Source organism: Gossypium hirsutum, chromosome D10, assembly GCF_007990345.1.
Source record: "Gossypium hirsutum isolate 1008001.06 chromosome D10, Gossypium_hirsutum_v2.1, whole genome shotgun sequence".
NCBI classification, from domain to species: Eukaryota; Viridiplantae; Streptophyta; class Magnoliopsida; order Malvales; family Malvaceae; genus Gossypium; species Gossypium hirsutum.
In genome coordinates, this window is record NC_053446.1 from 18,572,284 (window position 1) to 18,586,234 (window position 13,951).

General features: G+C 35.1%; 2 protein-coding genes across 2 annotated transcripts; one reads left to right on the plus strand and one right to left on the minus strand.

Annotated features, from left to right (window-relative positions):
* The first annotated feature begins 504 nt into the window (after nt 1–504).
* Nucleotides 505–5,036, plus strand: LOC107914512 (putative zinc transporter At3g08650). Its single transcript, XM_016843453.2, has 6 exons — nt 505–823; nt 1,404–2,002; nt 2,300–2,584; nt 3,035–3,163; nt 3,544–3,641; nt 4,072–5,036. The coding sequence occupies exons 2-6, from the start codon at nt 1,541–1,543 to the stop codon at nt 4,883–4,885; spliced, it is 1,788 nt and encodes a 595-aa protein (XP_016698942.2). The 5' UTR covers nt 505–823; nt 1,404–1,540; the 3' UTR covers nt 4,886–5,036.
* Nucleotides 5,037–5,717: 681 nt separating this feature from the next.
* LOC107914513 (KH domain-containing protein At2g38610) lies at nt 5,718–10,187 on the minus strand. Its single transcript, XM_016843455.2, has 7 exons — nt 9,670–10,187; nt 9,451–9,539; nt 8,372–8,523; nt 7,340–7,456; nt 7,098–7,214; nt 6,702–6,845; nt 5,718–6,429 (listed from the first exon to the last, which is right to left on the minus strand). The coding sequence occupies exons 1-7, from the start codon at nt 9,747–9,749 to the stop codon at nt 6,283–6,285; spliced, it is 846 nt and encodes a 281-aa protein (XP_016698944.1). The 5' UTR covers nt 9,750–10,187; the 3' UTR covers nt 5,718–6,282.
* Between the last annotated feature and the right edge of the window lie 3,764 nt (nt 10,188–13,951).

Genomic DNA, 13,951 nt, shown 5'->3' on the forward strand with positions numbered 1-13,951 from the left:
AATATATTAACTTAGTTGGGTTTGTTAGATATATATATTCATTAAAGGATCAACTTTACTGGAATCTACACGTTAAGATCCACAATGAATATTATCTTTGTAAAAAATCGATGTTTCACACCATAGATTTTCAATTTGTAAATCAACATATACATGCTGCAGATCACGTTGTTGATCTCCTCAAGAAACCACTTCCACACTTGACATTTGATAGGTAGTCCATCAAAGTTGGTTGTCGGCATCACCACCAATTTACATGAACTTAAGTTACTTAATAAAGGAAGCTACTTGCTATTATTTTCTTAGATTGTGATTTGATTCTTTATCTTGATGTTTTTCCACTCTTTTAAACAGTCGATAGTTATGATTGTTGAGATTTTCTTAGTTATTTGATTTTGTAATCCTTCATCTAAACTCTTGAATGAAAATTACAAATAATTCTTTTAATAATTAAAATAAAATAAAAATATTTGAAATTAAACCTAAACTCTCGCGGTGGAAAAAAAAGAGTTGGCGAGTCTGAAATCATATTTAATACGAAAGTCAACCCCTCATCCGACTGTGACAGAGGGACAGACAGTGTCTTCTAAGTTTTTTTTTTATTATATACCTAATTATATAGTTTAATTTATTGTATTAGAATTAGGCAGTATTAACTATGAATGAAAAGATGAAAAATCTTATCTTGTGATCATCCACTTGGTTGAGGGTGTATATGATATTCCTTTCCTCTTTCTATCTTTCTGCCTGCTGCTACCGATTTTAAACTAATCTAACCACAAATTCTTCACCATCGTTTTTGTTTGGAACCCTGCACCTGCAGGTCAGTTCAAGTTTCGCTTTTGATGCGTTTTTATATTATTTCGATTCTCCATCAATTTTATTTATTCTTCTAATTTATTTTCAATTTAATCAAATCTATTAACTTTTATACTGCAAAATTGAGGGTTTTCCTTCCCCTTTTCCACAATTGAATTTGTTTCGCTCTCTTTCATCTTCTGTTTTAGAGTTTACATAACTTTTAATTTGAACCAAAATAAAACCAATCTTTTCCTTCTTTTTTTCTTGCCATTCGGGAACTGTGGATTCTTAAGCTTCTTGCTTCTTGTTAAGGTTGGTTATTTTTTGTGCAAATGAGGCCAATGCCTATGGTAATTGCTTATATTATCAATTAGGGTTTTGAATTTTTTTTTTTGGTTTGTTTGAAATGATTATCCTTTTGATTGTATCTGCTGTTTCTTTATGATCATCTCAAATTTATTGGACTATAGCTCTTTGGGGGGGGTTGTTTCAATTGATTTTGGCCTTTTATTTCGATCATTGTCATTGTTGAATGCTCAATATGTTTGCCATTTGGTTGACAAAAGCTTCGTTTTCACGAAAATTGTGCTTTTTAATTGCAGCTTATATTGCTCAGGTGCGTTTCCAAACATACTGGACTGGTTTTGTTTTCGACTTTTCTTGATCCCCACCTACATGAATTCTATTTGATCAATAACCTTCATTATCGGTGATAGATTTGTGGTCATAATAAAAGACAATGCGGTTCAGACTCAAGCATTTGCTTCTATGTTTATTGCTCGCCATTTCTTTCCTTGAATGCATTACAGCAGATGGTCAAAATGTAATTTCACAAAGGATTAGAGCTCCCCATAAAAATGTTGGGGATACTGTTATAGATGGCACTGGTACAGAGAAAGTCATAACTTCTGAGGATAATGACAAGGAAATGAATGACTGGAAGGGTAGTTACAGCAAAGTTTCTGTGTCAACAGTCATGCTTTTTACGTTAGCAATGGCTGCAGCAACTGGTTTAGGTGCAGTTCCGTTTTTCTTTGTGGAGCTCGATCCTCAGTGGGCTGGGATATGCAATGGAATGGCTGCTGGTGTCATGTTGGCTGCAAGCTTTGATCTCATACAGGAAGGACAGGAACATGGTGCTGGAACTTGGATTGTGATCGGGATTTTAGCAGGTGGCATTTTCATTTTGCTTTGTAAAAAGGTATCACAATCTCTCATATCAATTATTAGGTTTGATTTTCTGCCATTCTAGAATTATCATATAAAGAGCCATGCCTAGTAGATTAAGTTTCTGTTTCAGACCTTGCAAATGAAAAAGGCCATTTCACTTTTTCAGCCCTCATCATGTATGAGCATCATATTGCTTCTGCAGAGAGTTTAAGATTGTCAATATTTCATGCCATATACAAAGCTGTCCTTTTAACTTGTATCTTGCGGTGTCTTTTTATTTATAGGTGATGTTAACATCTTTTAACTTTTCCTTGTTTTTGGGATTCAGTTGCTTGAACAATATGGGGAAGTAAGTATGCTGGATATAAAAGGAGCAGAAGCAACTAAAGTGGTCCTTGTCATTGGAATTATGACCCTCCATTCATTTGGAGAGGGCTCTGGTGTGGGAGTTTCATTTGCTGGCTCGAAAGGTTTTACTCAAGGCCTTTTGGTAACTTTAGCCATAACTGTTCATAACATACCAGAGGGATTAGCTGTGAGCATGGTGCTTGCATCGAGGGGCGTTTCTCCACAAAATGCAATGTTATGGAGTGTAATTACCTCCTTACCGCAGGTATCTAATTATGTAATGCTATTTGAGACTGGCTTTTAGCATATCTGTCTATATCAATGGAAATAGTTCTAACTTATAACTTACAAGATCTGGTTAAGAACAAGAAGTAAAAGAAACAATGGGGAAGTTGAAAACTTAAATTTGAAGACCAGGTAAATATTTTCAATAGAGGATTCATTGTCAACAGATGATGATTGAACAACAACTTTTTTCAAACCATCTTAACTGACAAGTGCATACTTGATTGATGTACAATAGTAAATGACTGCATCTTGGTGTCATCTCTTGCAATTGGGAAAACAAAGAACGGAAAACAAATGCTAAAGTTCAGATTCTGAGAGGGTCAATCAATTAAACTGCTGATCTTATTTGAGCATAATTCCTCTGTTAATTTAGTTTCCTTGATGCTTGTTTATTACCTTATCTTTGTTTTCAAAAAAATTTTGGCAGCCCATTGTAGCAGTTCCTTCTTTTATATGTGCTGATGCATTTAATAAATTCCTCCCGTTTTGTACTGGCTTTGCTGCTGGATGTATGATCTGGATGGTCGTTGCGGAGGTTCTCCCTGATGCATTTAAGGTGACTGCACTTATTGCACTTAAAATACATGTTATAATCTTCAAGAATAAGGGTTTGCTTCTACAACTTTCTTTCACGCCCCTTTGCTCTATTTTGCTTTGTTTCACATCAATAACGCTTCCAATGGGAATTTTCAAACCTAGGTTAGTTAACCCAAGCTATGTTAATGGATGCTTACTACTTCCATTCTCTTTGGTTTCTCTCTTTAGCAAAGCCTAAAAGGCTAAAATAACTTTTACTTGAACAGAAATTTTTTAAATTGAAGGAGATTAATCTTCTTATACCATGTTTTATTTTTTATTTATTTTAAAAATTTCTTCTCTGTTTTATAGATATGAAGTCTAACACCCCCCCCCACCCCTTTCTTTTTATTTTAATAGGAAGCTTCACCAACTGCAGTGGCATCAGCAGCTACACTTTCAGTAGCATTCATGGAAGCACTAAGCACTCTGTTCCAGAACTTCACTCATGATTACAAGTGAGTAAATTGAACCATAGTTTGTTGAGAAAGATACGTGGATAGATAATACACCATTGCTACTACTTCGGGTTTATTTTCTATTCTCTATCCTGCATCTTGCTGGAATCATAACCTTTTGTATATTAAAGATGATTTTAGATTTTGTTTTTCAATGATATCTTGCCTTTTTGTCTTCTAGAGCATATATTCCATTTTCTAGAACTGTGTGATGTTGTGATTATAGCTTTCTGTGCATGCATTTAAGTTGATTTAGACAGACTTTGTCTGATGTAGCTTTTATTAGGCTCGATATGTGGCCTTGTTGGCCATCTGCCTTTTTTATTAAATACTGGTCCTACTCTTTCTCTTTTTTTTTTTTTTGGCTTTATATTGTAATATCATTTTGTTTCTTTTCATTAACTAAAATTATATTGGTTCAATTTTTCAGTTCGGAGGATGCTTCTGGCTTCTTTGTTTCGTTACTTTTTGGTCTCGGACCTTTGCTGGGTGGCCTCATTCTTGTTGCATTTGCTGTTGCTTTCTGCCTTAAACATGCCCTTCTCATGGGTGCTGCTTCTGGCATTGCCTTCATCCTTGGTGCCTGGCGACCATTGCAACTGCTTGTATTTTCTAAAATGGGATTTTTCCCACTTGTGTCGCTACTTGCCACAGGTGCTGCATTTGTCCATGTTTCAAGCTCCAGTATTTTGAAGATTATGTGCAACAAAAGAGCTTCTTCAAATAACCTACCATCAGTTACAGGATTTCCTGTGAGTGTTCTGACGCTTCAGTCAGTTTTAGCATGTGGAACAGTGGCTTTCCATGCGCTGGCTGAGGGCCTTGCTCTGGGAGTGGCGGCACCAAAAGCTTACGGACTTGGCCGGCACATGGTCGTCCCTGTCTCCCTTCATGGGATTCCTCGTGGTGCAGCAGTGGCCAGCTGCATCTTTGGAGCTACTGAAAGTTGGCATGGATCTCTAGCAGCAGCTGCTCTCATTGGGTTTGTTGGTCCAATATCTGCAATCGGAGCAATATTGGCAGGAATCGACTACAGTGGTCTGGACCATGTGATGGTGTTGGCCTGTGGAGGATTGATCCCATGCTTTGTTAGAATAGTTGGAAGGGTGATAAGGTTGGATGTGCGAAAAACCAGCTGTGGGGTTGCTATAGGAATTGGTTTTGCCACTCTTTGTTTAACATGCACCAAGTTAGTTTGCTTACACACACCTTACTGCGATTCTGCTCCAGAGGCTGTTAGATAAGAAGATTGATTAATTGTGGTTTATAGTTAACGCAAATTATGCCACAATACGGTATACGGTTCAACATGAGAAGAATAGTGACCATGGTCTATATACTTTAGCTTGTACCTTAGCTACTTTTCATCTTTATACACAATTTTAATTTTTAACAGATCCCCTGAATATTGATTTGATATCATACCCTACCTACGTATATGACATTGCATGACATGTTCCTTTTTCCTTCATTGCTTGCAACACTTGTAGACTAAATGATTTCCAGGCCATGTGACGGATAGCACGCGACTGCTACAATTAAGATTTTGTTTTTTTTTTGTTTTGTTTTGAGTATCTTTTGTATTTATTTTTTACTGTTGTTAAGATATAAACTTACATTCTTTCCTTGAAAATATAAAAAATCTTTATCTAGACCTAAAGGTCGAACCCCAACCATTGATAGACCAACCCATACGCTTTCACATCTTATTTTATAATCCACAAACAATGATGCGGTTTACTGATACCAATCCCAATCAGGGCTTCAATTATATATTAAAATACAAAAGTAAATCCAACCAAATGGTGCCTCCTCTCGCTTATCATAATAAACTAAGAAACAAACAAAATAAAAGAGAATCCAATGAGAGAAGTTGCACCGCAAAGCCAAACAGTCCTTTCGTGGTCCAACACATTTTTCTACTCCTTTCTTTTTTTGGTTATTTATTTATTGAAGAGTATTATGCTGCAGTAAAAGCTACAGTTGAGAACTTCCGAATCTATTGTTCAACCAAATCTCCATCATAAAAGCTTTAAATTAAAGATACAAATTCCAGGCTGCAGCCAACCAGCCATCAATAATAATAATAATAATAATGATAATCATCTCTCAAATAACGTTTCTAACTACATTTAAGTGACATAAGAGAGAAGATCCACGTGCTTCGGATACTCAGACCCAAAAAAAGAATATAATATACCTGACCCGACCCAACCCATCTGGACCTACATTACATGCTTCATGTAAACTACAAAAGGAATCAAAATAACATGACACAAATACACATCCCTACAAAACTCAGATGAATCCCACCTCATCATTAATATATTTATATTTATATTATATATTTCACACTCCTTAAACCTACTAACACAAGAATAAATCCAATGAATGTATTCAGAGTTTACAGCAAAACTGAGTATTGACCTCCAAGACCCAATTTTCTTTTTTTTCTTTTTGTTATTTTTTCAAAAGGCAAAACAGTTTAACGATGACATTCCCACCAGAAAGCTCACCACCAACAACTGTTAGCCTAATCTTTCCAAAGTTACACCCAACCAATATGCATCAGAAGATATACTTGGCTATGACGAAACCCCAGGCCGGTAGAAACAATTTCAGATGATTCCTGGTTTATTTCTCAGCGCCCGGTTTTGGGACGTTTCATTCCACTTGAATTAAAAGGTGAGACACTGCCGCTTGGACCCGGACTATCCTCTCTGAAGTTTGAATTTAGCATTGCCAGCTCCCGCAACTGCTGTCTCTTGATAAAATCTTGCGACTCATCCTACATATCACAATAAGTAGTTCAGGCAAAATACAACATGAAAATATTTATTAACATTAAAAGTTTAACAGCACAAATGCCTGCAGGGCAATAACAGTCCTGCAGCACAACCGGGAGGATGCCAAAGTTTCTAAGAGGGCAAAGAGCTTACACAAGCAAAAGTAGGTAATTTTTTTATGAAAAACAAAGGAGTTCGAAGATGGAAGCATATAAAAGAAAAACCTGAGACTGATAAACCTTCTACAAGAGAAGAACAAGATTGATGTACATACCACAGGTTTAAGTAATTCCTCTATGATTTCCTGTGCCTGTCTAAGCCGTGTATCAACAATATTAGCAGGCAAATCGGCCTCGATTAAGATGTGAAGCGGATCATTCAGGTGCTCATATCCAGGTCTACCTCTGAGCTTCTCTTCCTTCATATGGGAAAAGATGGGGAATTATTATTCAAAACCATTCAATTGTTATGTAAGAACACTATTACGAAAAAACAGACATAAATTTTCAAAATATAAAGAGAAGATAAAAAATTGATTATCTTTCAAAATTTTAATATCTTTTACAGAGGCTCCATGTGGCCATCCAGAAATTAGTTCATCTGATCTTCCTTGCCAGTTTCAACAGAATCCTAGTTGACATAGCAAAAGCTAATGGTTTTGGACTTTTACCTTGTCCGGATCCTTTATTGATCCTTTTCCTCTAATGTACACACGGCAGCCAGTAGTAGCTTCCACCCGCTTTAATGAATTTCCTCTAGGGCCTAGAAGTCGTCCAACAAAATTGAACTAACAAGGAAAGACAGACTCTAAACCTCAATACTCACAAAAGAGTTTTCATTCAATTGAAATATGAAAAATATAATCAATCAAAACTTAATCTAATGCACTAGCATTTTCCATATACAGCTTACGTTTGGATATGTATCAACAGGAATTTCAAGACGCAAAATCCTCTTCACAGTATATGAACTAGGGCTTGCTGGGGCACCTTGCCAGTCCATTGTCATCCCAGGTGGCCCACTTAGTCTCTGTCAAAATACAAAAAAGCGGCGGTACCACAAAAGATTAGAAGGCTAAATCCAAATAACAGGAGACAAGAATATGAAAACAAGTTTGAATTGAAACAACCCTTGTGGGAATACTTTCCCAATGCTTTATTAAGATCAGGTACTAAAATGTTACAAAAATATATTAGCATGTTAACCAATTGAAATAAGGGGAAAAAATTGAAGGGAAGAAATGTTGAAGGCATCATAGCACCAGAGACTTGGTTCTCATCTGAGTTACTTAAGATGGCCCAATGTTATGTAAAATATTGGAAACTAAACAATCATAGCATTTGAGTCATCAACCAGATGCAAAGCAATATGAAACTCAGATATTGACCTTTGACAGGAATGCTTCGTTTAGCGACAATTGCAGTTCTTATATAATGAATAGAACTTAGAAACCAAAATTGAAATCCATAGTTTTAGAACAGTCACATGGCATTTGGATTAACATGCATGCTCATGCAGAAAAGGCTCAGCACACACCAATGAATATTGAAATGGATCATGTGGGCAAGCCTTTTGTTTCTGCATTTTCCTGAATAGAGGAACAATACCTATAATGTGCCAAGATAAAGCATGAATGAAAAAGTAGCAGGCCCTTTGACATGGCCTGCAATTTGAAGCAAAAATAACAGTGTAGAAAGTGATTTAAAGGTTTTTGGACAAGCAATAAAGTGAGAACTTCAAACTTTATGTTTGTTTGTGGTCTTTATGCATCTCCTTTCCAATGTTTGACACTCAATTATAATGGTGTTTGCCAGAAATAATATTGATGCAAACGCCAGAGAACTGAAAGCATAAACATGTCACGTAGTTTTACTCAAACCATCAACTTATATGCAGGCTGTGTTTAAAAGAAAGACGCTAAATTGAAAATTTAAGAATAGTAACCTCTTGGGTAAGACTATTCCAGCCGCCTAATCCAGTGCCAGAAACATTTGACATAAGGTTTGAAGAAGCCATGGGACTGGGGCTTCTATGCCTCAACCGGTCAAGGTCGCCAAATCCTTGGTTGGCCATCATTCCTGAGACTCGAAATATCTCTGCATATGAAAGACCATATATGTGAGAAACAGATGAAGGTATGAAAACATATCAATCCCTGAATTGAATATAGCATCCAAAATCAAATTAACCATTTCAAGGCAAGGCGATAAAAATAAAAAAGGAATGTGAAGGCATCCTACAGTCTGAAAAAATACATAAACTTCTATTAGCTGCTAAACAAGGGATATTATTTCTTACACAAACTAATCAAGATAATTAGCTGTGCCTAGAGTAAAAGTCGGAGAATTTCTGAAATTCAAATTTAGAAGAGCAACTGATCTTGAGTAGTTTTCCTTGTTTACTTTTTCGCTTACACTACCAACCATGCAACATCTACTTCCTTTATACATTAGCTTACCTATATTACTCAAACTTTCTACTCAACGCAATAAGCTTTCTAAATCCAAACTTAAAAATCTTTTCATATGCATCTTTGAATACATAGCACCCGAAGGCTTGGAATTCTTCTTTATGATAATGGGTAAGGGGAAGGAGTTGTCACCTGGGATTTGATGATAACAAAAAAACTTAAAGCAACCTAAATCATTTGCCACTACACCATTGGCTAGTTGACTTAGGCTTGGAATTCTTAATAGTCAATAATTTGTGCCAGCCGAAGATGACGGTATTTCATGTGCCATTTAACTAAAACAACAGCGATCACTGAGTGACTCAGTTGTGGAACTAACAGAGCTATTTCCAGTTAAGGGCGCAATCCAAAACACAATGGCATCGGACCACGTAGCCAACAAACAAATATTGGGTTAAATACATGATCAGGCAGCCAATTCCACACCCATCAAGAGAATAGGTATAATAAAAAGGCAAACTTGAACATCTCAGCCCTACACTCAACCAGACTGATCTTGCATTGATAACTAAAACAAAGCCTAGATCAAGTAGTGACAAAGTAAATAACTAACCTTGATTTAACAGCCGGCTGCATATAGGAAGGACTTGCATGAAAGGTCCAAGCTTTTGATGCTCTGCCAACAGTTCTGATAAGTACTGACTGAGGAAAAGAAAGGGAAAAAAAACCCAAAAACCCCATATAGATTAAAAATTGGTAAACCCCCAAAAGGAGAAAAAAAAAAGAATCAAAATTGAAGAATAAAAAAGTTGAAAAGTGAAGTGCGTGATACCTGTCAACATCTGGAGTGGTTCTGATCTGTGGAGAAGCAGCTCTAGCAGGAGAAAAGTTGGAGTTATACAGACCTGACATAGCTTTGCCTTTTGATTTGGGGGGATTCAATTCTTTTCTTTTTTTAAATAAAATGAAAAAATTTTAGTTTTTGAAGAGGAAAAAATCAAGTTTGAGCTTCTGGCAGAGAAGAAAGAAGAAAAACACAACAAGAGGGGTGCAATAAGAGGCAACAATATATTTATATATAAAAATGATAAAAAAATATTATAAAAAAAAAAGAAAAAATAAAAAGAAATTGTAGACAGCTTTCTGTCAAAATTGTGGGAAGGAATTGAAAATTTTTAAATAAATTATTAAAATTTCCATTATTGGTTTTTTTAATAAAATTAAAAGTGCAGTAAATAATTAAGAGCGGAAATAATTTTTTACTTACAGTAAAAGAATTAATGCTTCATTCTTAATAAGGAAAAGAGAAATGGGAGGGGAGGGGTGAAAGGGGCATAATTAGCCAAAACTAGGAGATAGAAGAAAGAGAGGTTTATTATTACAGCAGGGGAGGGGGGTGGGTGGGTGGAGGAATTAGAGTGTGCGGAGGGTAGCAGTGAAATTGGAAGATGGGGAGGGACAGGTGTCGGGCATGCAGAGGATCAGATGAGGGAGAGCCCACACACCAGGAAGAAGCCAATGGTGGAATTATAGTGATGGTTATGTGAATGCCAAATGCCAACGCAGCCTTAGCTGCCCACTGCTGTGCTGTGTGCCCCCTTCCTTTTTTTGTGAGTGTGTGTGGTTAATTAAACCTAGCACGGCGTCGTTCTGGGAATTGGTCTTAATATTTCAACCTTTAAATAGTAAAACAATGAATGAAAAAATAAAAATTCCCTTTTACGTAACGTAAATGTCACCTACTTACCTTATCATGTTGGTTTACCATATATAGTAGTAGTAGCTACCTTTTTCTTTCTTCCTATTTCTTTGGATAGTGTATTTGCGGCACTCCTTCTCGACCGCTTTTCTCCTTTTCACCTCTCCTTCTGCCCAAACCAAAATCAACATTAAATTTTAAAATAAATATTTGATTTTCAGAAGGAGCTAATGGATTTAAATTAAAATAAAATAAATTTGTCCATTTAAGTGGCTTTGCCATGCTGCCATAACCAATAAATTTATTGTATTTTTATTATTTATAATTCATAAATTTTGGAAAACCAGGTTTTAAATCTTTTTTTTATAAACTTTAATCATTCGAAAATTTTAAAATAATTGAAATTAATTTTATTTAAAAATTAGAATAGAGCAAGTTATTTCAACCATATGTATATCATTCTATAAAGGTATGAACAATTTCTATGCGAACATAAATGCTCTAAGCTAGAATGCTAGGGGATTAAAGAGTCCCTTAGCATTATATCATTGCTCCCAGCTTATTAACAGATTTAAAGTTGATGTTTGTTCTTCTGATGTAAGATTAAGTCCAACCATGATAGATATAGAAACCTTTTATTTAGATGGAATTTTGACTCTTTTGTGGGAACTGATAGTAATGGACTTAGTGGAGGAACTGATTTATTTTGGAATACAAATGTGAAATGCTATGTTATTTCTATTAATGAATATAAGATATTTGGCTACATCAAGGAAAATAACTTCAAAACTTGGCTCACTTGAGTTTATGATAAACTCAAATTATCTGAATATAATGTGGTTTGGAATCAGCTTTTGGATTTCTCTAATTTTGTCAATGAAAATGGTAATTGGATCGCCTTAGGCAGTTTTAATCAAGTTATCTGATTTAAGGATAAACATTCTTCTCTTTCTAATGATTTGAAGGGAGCACCTGAACTGCTTTAGTGCCTTGAATCGTGAAATCTCTCAAAAATCCCAATATAAGGATCCTATTTTACTTAGACCAATAATCGTCAACAAAATGATGTTATTTGGGAAATGTTGGACAAGGCCTTTGCCAACAATCATTGTTTCAATGGTTGCTTCAACATTTTTGTTCTCAATCTCCCTGTCGCTTTCTTTGATCATGGTCCCATGAGAGTATGCATTAACAAAAATATTTATTTTCAGAAAAGACCTTATTGTTTCAAAGCTATGTGGACCCTTCATCCACAACGCAAGAAAGTGATAAAAAAGACTTGGAATGCACATAAAGAGGGATCTTTGGCCTTTAAGTTGTTGGGCAAGCTGAAAATCAGAAGCTCTTCCTTATGGAAATGGAATAAAGATGTTTTCGACGACTTTAACAAAAGAAAAAAGGACTTGGAAAATGACCTTATGGCAACTCAATCTAAGATCCCTTCTAATAATTCCATTAATCGGGAAAAATGATTAGAATGAACTTGTACAACTTGAGGAACAAGAATAACTTCATTGGTTGCATAAGTCTAGACTATAGTGGCACTCTTTAAGAAATAAGAACACAAAATTCTTTCATCTTACTACTAAGAAAAGAAGAGTTGTGAACAAAATTGAAGGTATTCATGACCCCTTTTGCAATATTTGGGTGGATAAACCCACGACTGTCAAACAGGTTTTCTCAATTATTTGAAAATCTCTATTGTTGTCCTACTCGGGTTAATAGAACGACCTTTCTTGATTGCCTAAGGGATTTAAATGTACCTTGCCTCTCCCAAAATGGCATTGACTACCTCAGCAAGCCCTTTATTACCTCTAATATTAAGAATGTTTTCTTTCAAATTGGTGCTCTTAAAGAACCAAGCATGTAACGCCCTAAACCCGACTCAATTTGCCAGGTCTGAATCTTGGGTATTACTTTACACAATACTTTGCAATTTAACAAAACAGTTTACAAATTTCTCATTCATTTGACTACTTTATTCATTATTTTAACTAAAAGATTTAACATCTAAAGACGAATGAAGTATTTTAATTAGTTTATTACATCAAACTTGATACAAATCATTACAATATAGAACTTTAATAAAAATAGACACATAAGATGTATCCCTAACTACACCGATTTTTCACTATATGCATAATAACCCAATCTGTCATATCTTTAACGTACCCCTGGTATCATTCCTCCTATTGCAATCTCCTCCAAAACCTGAAAATAAATAACAAGCCTTGTAAGTTCAAGAGAACTTAGTGAGCTTTATCACAGAATGACATTGACAAATATTTTATATTCTTATAGGAACTTTTGTGTGCCAACCATTTTTCTAAACCATTTATTTCGGCCGGATACCATTACAGTTTAAACATACCCTTACACACCAACTATCATACTCTTATTTACACGTATCTTCCTTATCTAACTAACTGAATATCCTATCAGACATTTCACAAATTTTTTTATCACGTATGCACTTTCCAACTGTACATACCCTCAAAGCCCACTTCTAAAAAACCATAACTTAACACGTATACTTATCTTACATTGTTGTTCATAGACATTCATCATGGGCGAGTACATATACGTTGCCGAATACTTACGTAGAACTAAATACCATTAAACTCATAGTCCAAAATATATTTTGGTTCAATATGGCACAACCCATATTGATAATGTATTATATATAGAATCCCATAAACTCAAGATAACATTAACTCAGATTCAGAATAATTTCAAAAGATGATACAGTACAACACAGATTTGCAGATTCCACATAATTTGGATTCAACTCTTATACAGTACAATACAATACGACTTTTATAATATGTAGCATCATTCACAATAGTGGAATTCATAACCTGAGACATGGGTAAATGATATCCTCTCATTGGCAGTACATGGTTGATGAAATGTAAACGTGACCACGGGTCGTTCATCTTTGTGATAGATAGTGATTGACTTTTTATGAAGGAAGATGTGATAATTACCATGAGATAAAATAGGATCATATTGGGAGAACGAATATTATCCCAAAGAGATTAAGGATATCCTATGAGGGTGACACACTTATGACAAGGTCATCAGACGAGCATTGATCAAGTTACTTTCATAATGGTATGTTGTTAGGGAGAGTTCAGTCACGATACTATAGTGGAATGACTTCATAACTAAATGGGTTTATAATTAATAGGTGAAAATTTGAAACTTAATTATAAATCATTTGAGTCTCAATTGGATATGTCTAATTGATTCCTCCGCTAGCTCTTTGAAACTAGAAATGAATTGCATGATGAATCAAATAAGCAAAAATGAATAGAAATGGTGAAATGGAGAAATATGAAACATTTGGAAATTATTAAGGTTTTATTAAAAATGAAATCATTTGGAAATGAATATGGTTTTCTCCAAAATGGAA